Genomic DNA, 11,163 nt, shown 5'->3' on the forward strand with positions numbered 1-11,163 from the left:
TAATTATTAAATCTATTTTCCAAAGTCTTCAGAGAGTAAAGGTCACCCAGGAAAGGCCAGTATATTATTAACATTTTACATCCCCAGCTACCATGCAGTTACTCACCATTCTGTAAAAACAAACTAGTCATTTGAGCTGACCCTGAGTGCTGGCACTTCTGTGTATAAAGGTCATTCTCAATTTGTATTTTGACACTTTACATGCATCATGCTGAGTTCCCTCTTTTTTAAATTTTTTTATGAGTTCAGCAAGTGAAATCAGCAGATATCTTAGCCTAAACTGCTCATTTTCCTCCCTATCTTCCCATCTCTGTATTTCCCCTGTATCTGTCCCTCAGGCACATGTGGCAGATGCCATACAGCCGAGCTCGCTCACAGAGGTAGCAGTGCTGTCAGCTCAGATCCGTCTTTGTTTAGGAGGGCGTTTGTTCATTAAGTCCAACATGTTTCATCAGGAGGGCGGCTTCCACAACACACTCATGTGCGGTATCATAAATCCACATTAGAGAAGACAAGGCATCTCATGTGGAGGGAGGTTGCTGTGGTGGCGGCTGAGGCAGCGAAAACAAATATCCAGGCCATCACTGCCCAACACACAAATAAAGTCATGACCTAATCAAATATAAGATCAGGAGCAACGGGGGCAAACCAAGGAGATTTAAGGGGATGTGTGTTGCTATGTTTAAAATCTTTGTCATAATGTCAGTCTACAAAGCATGCCTCCTATAACTGCCATTTACATAGCTTGAAAGGTCAACGGCAGAGGCAACTTGCCAGGTTTAGTGGAGCAGCAGACCAGTGTGTTGGGGTGAATGTAATTATGGCACTGGCAATCTGATAACTTGCCAGCCTCTCTCTGGGGGGGGGGGAGAATTCCAACATTTAGCAGGTGTCCACTGAGTGTGATAATGACTGTCATTGCTTTCTATCAGCTTTTTCAGTTTGACAAGGTGCTTTACAGTATTCACTTCATATTTATAGTTGCCCATGTGCACAACAACCTAGCTACTATAGTTTTAACTATACTCTATTTCCTATCTATCCACAAAGGTTATTGGTCATGGAATGACAGCAATAGATGACGTTTTTATTTCTTGAGACAGTGACCTTTTGTCTGGAAGGAAATACTGCAACTGACATCTGGTGTAATAAAAAGTGAACCCCACGTATCTGAACGTAAAGGTAGTGTAATCATGAAATAGTTGGGTCTCAGCACACCAGATCAACCAACAGAGTGGAGGAGACATTTCATTGTAGGCTATCTGAATCCCATAGCTCCCAGTATCTGGAACAAAGCCTCTGTTTAGTAACAGAACAAACATCAGTCCTGCTCCAGCATGGAACGCTAAGGGCCAAGGCCCCAGAAGACAGCTCAGAGTCCGGGGACCTGCCTGAGTCACACTGCAGCCTGTCTTGACCTCAGTTGACACTATACGTCAATAACCTGCTATTTAGATGTTGAAGCTGTTTGGAGACAAGTGTTAACAAGCACAACGGGGCCACTGAGTGCGCCAGAGAAGGTGTCATCATACTTAGAAAACAGAAAGCTCTCCCCGCGCTCATCTGTTTTATTCTTCTTCCTCTTAAACCATTCACTCTCACTTGCTTTTTTCTCTGCTGTAATTACACCTGCTCTGTCAAGCATAGCTCGAGGCGTGGCTGGGCAAAATCACTTGTTAATATGAATCTGCAGTGTGTGTGAGGAAAAGGAGGAGGACTACTCACTGATGGTCTCTGTGGAAACATTAGGTTGTACAGCCTGCGCCTGTATGCTCCTCCTGGGACAAAGAGGTAAGGAAGCCTCACTTTGGGGAATTGTGTGTGAGTCTGTGTGAGGTGAGACCATCCATTTTCAAAATGAACCTGCAACATATACAAATCTATAGTGGGGAAAATGCTTGTAAATACAACAGCCTGGGGTTAGTTAACCGGCTGAAAATAACCTGAAAAAACAAAAATCACAATTGTGCATCACATAATCATTAGTATAGCAACACTTAAAGCCAAAGAGAACCCTATTAAATGTGCAGCACATTTCAGACAACTGCACATTCCTTCTCATCTCCATGGCTGGCAATGTTTTTTTTAGAACAAACGCCTCCCAGACAAAGAGATTTTCAAGTGAAACTGAAAGGTGTGACGACACATCTTCAGCCCAGACACAGCTGAGCAGCTGCTGTGTTTATCAGGAGACTTTCAGTGCATTAACACCACCCCGAGCACCACACCACACAGATAGTGTTACACTTCCCTTCCCCTTTCTGATGTCAAATGAGTGAAATCAGATACATCCACAAACAATCCCAATTATGGCAACTGCTGATGGCAAAAATGAAGCGTCACACACAAATATGACGACATACCATACATGAAGACAGACAAACCTGCTGCTAGATACAGACCTAGCAAACTGTGAGGTAAATCTGTTTATGAGCCACACTGTCGTGCTACAAATTACATGTAGCTGCAGGCTATGTGAGGCCAGTTGTTAGAGGTGTTGTGGAGGGAGGACATTTCTCCATGATGTTCTTCAGAAGGTCAAGGATGTTCACAGTCACTCCCGTGTGCAGCCACAAAACACATCTTGATCCATTTAGACTGCTAGACAGCAACGTAAATACTCTTGAAAGGAGTGCCACTCATTAATTATTAGTCTATACCATAATGGATGGTATGGATTAATAGAGCAAGAAAAATAACACCTTACAGTTGGGTATCAACACTAAAAGAAAACACTTTTTTCTAATATGCTAGTTTCCCTAAAACATGGTTACATGGAATGCAAGCCCGCCTGAGCTCATTTCTGTCTGCCCCATTAAAATCTTGGGTTCAGTTTGTCTTCATTTGCATGTGCCCTGAAATGTCATATGCCATATTTTCTGATTTTTACAGCTGGAGTATATCACAATATGCTGGAGTCTACTGATAGGGGCCTGTGAATGTGAATCTTGCCCACTGGGAGCAGTTCACACACATTTTGGGGGATTTGCTGCAGAGTCAAGGATTTTATCAGATTCTCAAATAGTGATAGCAGTTGGCTACCCTCACAAATAGACCTAGAGATAGAAGCTCATTTAAATTCATACAGCATGTCTCTAGTCAACGTCAGTTTGACTTTATATCCTACTGTAGCAACTCACTAAAATAGAACTGAAACTGTTGCAGGGGGAGATAATATACTGTAAATGTCTGCAATATGAAGAAAGTGCACGTTTCATACATTGTTGTAAGATTTAGTACTTGTCAAATGGGTCTTGCAAGCTGCGACACATCAGGAATGAGTGTATGTGTGTGGCCCTGAACTCCTCCCTCAAAACCTTTGGATCACATTATTCAGCAAGATTAAAGGCCCTTAGTCGAGACAGATACCATCAATCCAGAGGCATTTATTTAGCTGAATGTCATCACAGAAAAAAGAGCAATCACATCCACTTACAGATCTAAAAACTGCAATGTGCACTATAATCATTCAAAAAATGCATACTGTATATCACAAATTCACAGATTAAAAACAATGAACTCATAAACAAGCAGTACAGCATTTCTCTACAGCAGAGGCATAAAGAGAAAAATGCAATGACCAATATGAGGTTTTGCCAGGTATTCACTCATTTAAAAGTCAATGCACTCCATCCATTTATCCTTCAGGAAAAGGAAAAGTAGACCATATTGCTCTTTGCAACTGTCCAAAAGAATCCTTTACCATGATTCATTGCCCATGCAGCATTACACTGAATAAACATAGCTGACATCACAGCTGCCAGGTACTTGTACAGGACATGGCATTGGCTGAGTGGAGGAGGTGAGAGGGATTAATTAGAAGCCGCGACAAATGTAAAATCTCAATAGAATCGTGGGCAAAAGGGGGTAAGGAGAGGAAGACTTTCATGCAAATCTTAATTCATTTAATATGTCACAGAAGGGTCCCAGACAGTGTTCCATCCTGGCTTATGCATCCGAATTGATGCTCAGGTTTGCCAAACGTGGGTCTGAGTTTACCTCATACCTGTAATAGTACCCCTCCATGTGGTCCCTACAAGCATCCCGGATGTTGTACATCCATCGCTTAATGCCTTTTCTGTTCAGGTAGAGCACCAGCAGAAATATGACACCGATCAGTGCCAGCACCAACCCCAGGAAAACATATGAAGTCTCCAGCACGCCCTTCATGTCACCCACACACTTAAGCTGTGAGAGCTGTACGTGCAGGAGCGGCTTTTGTCTCAGGGTCTCAGGGTCTGCACAGGCCAGACTTTGCTGGTCAAGCACCTGAGTGGAGTTTTTCAGCCACAACAGCATGTTGTCAATAAAGCAGTCACAGCGCCAGGGGTTCCCCGCCAGCCGGATGTGGAGACCAGGCTTCAAGCTGAACACTGCCAGTGTAGCGGGAGGCAGATCTCTCAGGCTGTTGTCCCTCAGGTCGAGGTCACGCAGTGGGGGCACCTTCAGTGTCCCGTTCTGAATAGAGATGATGGAGTTGTTCTGTAGGCTGAGATTAACTAGGTTAGAAAGGCTCATGCTGTCTGGAAGAATCACAAGGTCATTGTTGGAGAGATCCAAGACTATCAGCTGGCGGAGGTTTCCACTCCATAGGACACTTAGGACATCCATGGAGTAATGATTGTGAAAAGACCTACTGAGGTTCAAGACCTGCAGTTTATTATCATCGGGGAAAGCTCTTTCACTAAAATTCTGGATTTTGTTGTTGCTCAGGTCAAGCCGCACAAGGTTTGGCAAGTTGTCAAATACCATTGATTCCACAGACTCCATCGCATTTCCACTGAGGTGGAGTTCTGTTAACTGTCCCATATGGGTTGGGAAAGAATGCACATCAATCCGGGAAATGTTGTTTCCTGTGACAAACAAAATTTTGGTATTGACCGGTAAATGATGCGGAATCGCGTCCAGGTCCTGGTTTTGGCATTTTACAGTTTGCAAAGAGCACAAGCATTTGTCCGGACAGTCTTGGCAGGACAGTCCGACCGAGAGGAGGAAAAGTAAGTTCATCAAAGCAGACCTCTGTGCTCGCCCTCGGACGTCTTTGCGGTTACACCCACACAAAGTGCTCAACAGGCGCATCTTGGATTTTAGAAATCGCAGACTGTAAACGTGGCTTTTCAATAAACGGGCCCAGGCACCGCCTTGTTCTTCCGCGGGAAGAAAATGAAAGTTTCTCAACTGGGTCTCCCACCTTTGTCCTTTCGAAAAGGTCCCCTGTTCCAACTAGACTCCATATAACTAACATCACCCCCAAACCATCCTTGTTTAGGATAAGTCTACATTTCCGTCAGGACAAAGGTGATGCTGGCGAAGGTCACAAACTTCTAGGGTGTACTCCTCGTTTGTTTTCCCTTAAAGGTTAAGTGATATTTTTCCCGTCAAGGCAAAACAATCAAGTGCGACATATTATAAAACTAGCAAATAACTTATTCACGCAACTGGTTTCAAAACAGACAGCGCTCACCTGTGCGTCCCAAAGGCGCTATATTATACGCTATTACATAAACACTTCAGCTTATCGCTCTCTAACTCCTCGGGAGTCTAGTGGGAAAGACCAAACACAGCAGCACAGTGCAGACCACTGGAAGGAGGGAGCATACCATTACTCAGTACAATGGGGGTGAACAAAAAGCACACGTTTTGTTTAGGTGTTATTTTTCCCACTCTGATGATGATTATTATTACTACAACTTGTCATAACCCATTAATTTTAACTGACTTACCAAAGACCCAAGTGTAAAAATGTTAACTATTTTTTTCTTTCTGAAAAACAACCTGTCTTACTAGTGCGGCTGTAAAATTGAGCCCAGGGACCTCTAGGGGTCCCTGAGGGAGCTCCAAGCAGTCCGAAAAGCCATTAGCAGCTTCATTACTCTAAGATGAGGCAATAGCTAATATGCCAATTTTCCTAGTGCTGATCAAGCACCTTTCAAATAACAAATTACCATTTTTGGAATTCCTTGTCTTCCTTATTGATTACTCTTTCATTATTTGTCTGATTAATTGTATGTGTTAGCAAAAATAAACAGTAAAAATGAACATCACAGTTTCCAAAAGCCCAAGATGACACCATTAAAGGTCTGCATGGTTTTGTCCGACTAACAGTTCAAAATTCAGAGATCTTTAAGACAAGCTAAACCAAACAGTCATCCTATTTTAGAGCTTACAATCCATGCATATATTGGATTTTTACTTTAAAAGTACCTAAATGATCAATAGACCATCAAAGTACTTGCTAATTAATTTTCCCTTGCTTTTGACCTTTCGGCTAATCATTTGTCAAATAGCCTACAAATTTTTGATCAGATCAGATACAGTTGTTCCATTTATAGGAATCCTTTTTCATAAATACTGACTATTTTTATGAATGGGATTTTGAAAATGTGAGCTTGAATGTGTCCCTCAAATTTAAGTCCAGTGACCTCAGAGGTCCCTTGGAAAATATTTTTGTGGGTCTCCCGCAAAAGTAGGAATATTTCACAAACAATAACACTAATCAAATCAAATCAAATCAAAATTTATTTGTATAGCGCCAAATCACAACAAAAGTCATCTCAAGACACTTTACGGCGTAAGGTCTAGACCTTACTGTTATCACTATTAATACAGAGGGAAAACCCAACAAATTGTGATTCTTGGTTTAATAAAAGCTGATCTAAGTGTTACTGACACAAAGAACATTTTTGAAACTCCTGATCTTACAAATGTGAGAATTCTAGTTTTTCTCAAAGCATTTTGCAAAGCTGCTTTTTGGGCAGCCGTAAATAATTTTTGACAGGGTTTAACAGAGATCAGTGATGTGGTATTAGTTGAAAACAGCGGGGAAGTAAGTTTTCTTTATTTGCTGATTTCCTTTTAAGAAGTAAATGCTGGAGGAGGACTACTCACTGATTGTCTCTGTGGAAAATTTGGTTGTCCTAATGCACATTCCCTTTCTTGTTGATATATAGCCGCTGTACCAGAGTCAAATTCTTTGTGTGTCCAACACACCTGGCCAATAAAGCTGATTCTGATTCTGATTCTGTATGTGCCTCCTTACTCCCTAACTTTCCACTGAAACCTGGATTCAGGCTAAAAGTGGTACAAACCCAAAGTCTATCTGTTAAGTGTGAAACTACTGTAACTGACATGTTGGTATGAGGGAAATGGTATGAGGAAATATTATACATCCATCTTTTCTGCCCATACTGGTTGCGACATGCTCTGAAGACAGATTTTGATTATTCTATAATAAATCAAATCAAATCAAATCAAATTTTATTTGTATAGCGTCAAATCACAACAAAAGTCATCTCAGGACACTTTACAAAGTAAGGTCTAGACCTTACTGTTATCAATATTATTACATAGGGAAAACCCAACAAATCCCCCTTGAGCAAGCACTTGGCGACAGTGGGAATAAAAAAACAAATCTTTTTTGTCCTATTTGTGCAGAAGTTATTTTAAAACAACACAAATCCCCTTACTGCTTCTCTTGCTCTTGATTGCATCTAAGTAGAAATATAGGACAGAATTTAATGAGATTATAAATGTATGTTTATATATATCATTTTAATATAATCTTTTCGGTTCTAAGTTATTTAGTGATGTTAATATACCATATAATATTTTATTATTATTGTAAACCCTTAAATAAATAAATAAATAAATTTTCCTATGATATCATAGGTACAGCAACAGCACACTTTAAGCACAAATAACGCCCACTAAAATCGACCAATAGGATAGTGGTATGTTAATACTTTGACCAATCAGAAGTCTCGACACTAGCCAAGGGTTTTACCTAACCTGCTGGAGGTTCAGGCGTTCAGACTCCTGTCAAAATTTTAATCAGTGAGAAGGCAGCAGTTTCTTATTTGTTGTGATGATACAGTCGATGCACGTCGTTGATGTAACTTTCTCCGTGTCCTCTCTCTTCTTTATCTAGCGGAAGGTAAGATATGATAAATGCCCTTAATTGAACAGCTTGCTTACGCTAGCTTGTAATGATATGTCAGTTAAGCTAGCTGCCGAAGGAGAGTTAGTTAATGCTAACTAACAACACTAAGCGAACTTTCAAACCTATACTTTTATAGTTGCTTATACCCACGCTAGATGTCTTGTTGGCTTACAGATTAAAAAAAAAACATACTAAATGATAGTATGGCGTTGTGCGTAACGTTATCTTGTTTGGGTAACATTACTAATGGTTAATAACAACGTTAACCTAGCTGTTTCTTTTTCTGTACAGCTATTTAGAATGGTAGCTGTCTATTTAGAAAATATGACAGTAGGTTAAGAATGTTATAAGATATGGGTACACAGCGCTATCGAAGCCTTAGTTTTCTTACGCAGAACCCAACATGAGGTTGAATAAGCTGATGTTATTCGGCTAATTTAGCCTGTTGCATAACCGTGCTGGTAGTCAAGATTAGCTGGGAAGTCCTGTCAACTCAGCTGATAACACCTAACCGTGTCATTAGGCCAGACTTGCTCTGACATTTATACTTGGAGTTTTGGATTTCACTACTGTATTCTGCACACAAAACCGTTTTGGCAGTCATTGGTTACATGCAAGCAAAATGTCAATGTAGGCCCTCGTTTTTCATTGATAATTCTCAAATTTTCTTTCTCAGGTGCACCCTACAATCATGGAGTTTTGAAAAAGACTGAGAATTTTGGGGGGAAGTGGGGGCTTTCCCCTCAATTTTATGGTTAAACTGCAGGATGAGAAGGTCGGAGGATTGTTGAAATCATTGCCTTTTGTAAATTACTATAGGAAAACTATTTTTGCAAACACTGAAATGTACAATTTTGTATAAACCGTATAAGACACTTTGTATTTATTGAATACTAAATGCCATTGTATGCTGCACGCACTGTAGTTTGTGTTCAGTTTTTGGTTGAAATGGTGGATTGAAACAAGTTGTGCAAAGGCTGTGGAGTTGCTAGGGTGCGGTGGAACTTCAACACAAGCACAATTCTAGCACTCCAAACCAAATTGACCTTTAGTTGGTATATTGTCTTTGTAGTTTTTTTTTTCTTTGTGCAGAGCAGCTCAGTTATATTACATTTTAGTTTTGGTTTGCTAGCTCCCATTGTATTATTTCTAAGTTTTTTGTAATTGTGGGTGCTGGGCTGTCAGAAGGACTTGGGAATACAAAAGGGAGGAGAGTTACTGAAGATTCGTGAAAGGTCAGGATGAGTCTGGCACTACCAGACTGCACTCCCAAATGCCGCTCACAAGAACATGCCGACCAGGTTGTAGCAGCGCTAACGGGCGGCTCTGAGGGCCAGTTGCGGGCGTTCTTGACTTCGTACTGCCACAATGCAGCCACCCTGCGGGATGCTTTTGGTCGCACAGCCCTGCACCTGGCAGCCTCACTGGGAAAAAAGGCCCTGCTGGAGTGGCTGGTGGAGAGTAAAGGTGGTGACCTGATGGTGAAGGATAAGGAGTCTGGCTGGACCGCTCTGCATCGCAGTGCTTTCTATGGACAGATCCACTGTCTCATAACACTGGTCAAGGTACAGTGGCTTCAGAAAGTATTCAGGCCACTTCCCTTTTTGCCCACTTTGTGTTATAGAATACATTTCAAATGGATAAAATTGCCATTTTTACCCCTCAGTCTACATTCAGTAGCCCATGAGGGCAAAGTGGAAGCATTTATTTATTTAAAATCAAAGTTGAAATTTCATTTACAAAAGTATTCCGACCCATTGCTGTGGCACTCCACGTTGTGGTCAGGTGCTTTAAGGATAATTTGACTAGAACTTGACCGGAGTCCACCTGGGGCAAGTTGAATTCACTAATTCTTTAATGATTCTTAATGAGTGTATATTTTTGGGCAAGAATGGCAGTACTGTCCATCTACAACAGAATTCTACAACAGTACTGCCAGTGTGTGAAAGTGAAGGGATCTGAATGCTTTCTGACACACAATTTGTGTTCAAGGTGGATTGACAAAAATGTATTGTTATGCCAAGATGTTTATTAGCATATTAACAAAGTAAAGAGTCCCATTTACCATATAAGTAAAATTTTGCATTATCACAAAACAGTAAGCACTACTTTTGTAATAGGAGAAAATGAAGGTTATTGTTTGCTTTATATTATCTTAAACAAATATAGTTAAGTTTTTGTTTGGCTCAGTTTTTACAAGGAACTGAAGAGTCATTTTCTTGACCTGCGTTTGAATTTTTGTTTCAGCATGGTGGTCTTCTCTCCACCCATGACAGGGAGGGTCTCTCTGTCCTGGACCTTACAATGAAGGACCGACCAACTCATGTTGCTTTCAGAAGCACTGGTAAGAAAATATTAATGAATTTCTCATTTAAATTGATATTGTACATGATTGCGACCCCTAATAATGAAACTATTATCTCTTTGTTTTAATAAGTCACAAGGCTCATGAGCATCACAATGATGCATTGTTCAGTGATACATTTCACACTTTGAACATGCATAGGATTTAAGTCTCCCTGTGCTTTATTGTATTTATATTGTAATTACCATTGTGGTCTTTATTTTAGTTATATACATGACAAAGGGACTTTTTAAAAGACTTCTGGAACTGTAGTACCCACTGTGATTGAACAGGGCAGCCTTTTTTTACTGGCAGACAATACCAGTGGTTTAAGACAGATGAAGAGCACCATGGCTGTGTCTTTAATGGTGTTTTCTCCCTTCTTAAAGACCCAACTGAAGTCTACACATGGGGGAACAATACAAACTTCAGTCTCGGACATGGTAATCAGGAGAGCCGACAGCACCCTGAACTTGTGGATGTGTTTTCCAGGACTGGAGTTTACATCAAGCAGGTTGGTGAACAACATTGTTTTCCCAGTGCAGCGTGTTATTTTATGAAGAATAATCGGAACAAGCAGGTTGGTGAACAACATTGTTTTCCCAGTGCAGTGTGTTATTTTATGAAGAATAATCGGAATCGAATATCAATTTTCAAACATTTATTATCATAACTAAACAGACCATCGAATAAAGCAATTTACAGAGCTCTGGGTTCCATCTCTATCTGAAGCTAACCTCAACAGCAAAACCGTTCAATTCGTCTTCCAGACGAGAAGGAACACTGTCTTCCTCCATTCAGTTGATTTTATACAATTTCAAATGTGCCCTTGTAGGCTGGTCCGGTCCTCTCGTGCTGTTCTATTGGTCCATCTATCCAT

At 40.8% G+C, this 11,163-nt stretch overlaps 2 protein-coding genes across 2 annotated transcripts in view; one reads left to right on the plus strand and one right to left on the minus strand.

Annotated features, from left to right (window-relative positions):
* Nucleotides 1–3,307: 3,307 nt before the first annotated feature.
* tpbg (trophoblast glycoprotein) lies at nucleotides 3,308–5,559 on the minus strand. The gene is made up of 2 exons (XM_020621600.1): nucleotides 5,465–5,559; nucleotides 3,308–5,351 (listed from the first exon to the last, which is right to left on the minus strand). The coding sequence occupies exon 2, from the start codon at nucleotides 5,077–5,079 to the stop codon at nucleotides 3,949–3,951; it is 1,131 nt and encodes a 376-aa protein (XP_020477256.1). The 5' UTR covers nucleotides 5,080–5,351; nucleotides 5,465–5,559; the 3' UTR covers nucleotides 3,308–3,948.
* A 2,188-nt stretch (nucleotides 5,560–7,747) lies between these two features.
* ibtk (inhibitor of Bruton agammaglobulinemia tyrosine kinase) overlaps nucleotides 7,748–11,163 on the plus strand; it is a 30,250-nt gene continuing 26,834 nt past the window's right edge. The window contains 4 exon segments of the mRNA XM_020621575.1: nucleotides 7,748–7,933; nucleotides 8,616–9,504; nucleotides 10,187–10,283; nucleotides 10,673–10,797. Of these exon segments, the coding sequence (XP_020477231.1) occupies nucleotides 9,181–9,504; nucleotides 10,187–10,283; nucleotides 10,673–10,797 (546 nt within the window). The 5' untranslated portion in view covers nucleotides 7,748–7,933; nucleotides 8,616–9,180.

This window comes from Monopterus albus, unplaced genomic scaffold (genome assembly GCF_001952655.1).
Source record: "Monopterus albus unplaced genomic scaffold, M_albus_1.0 scaffold262.1, whole genome shotgun sequence".
Lineage (NCBI taxonomy): Eukaryota > Metazoa > Chordata > Actinopteri > Synbranchiformes > Synbranchidae > Monopterus > Monopterus albus.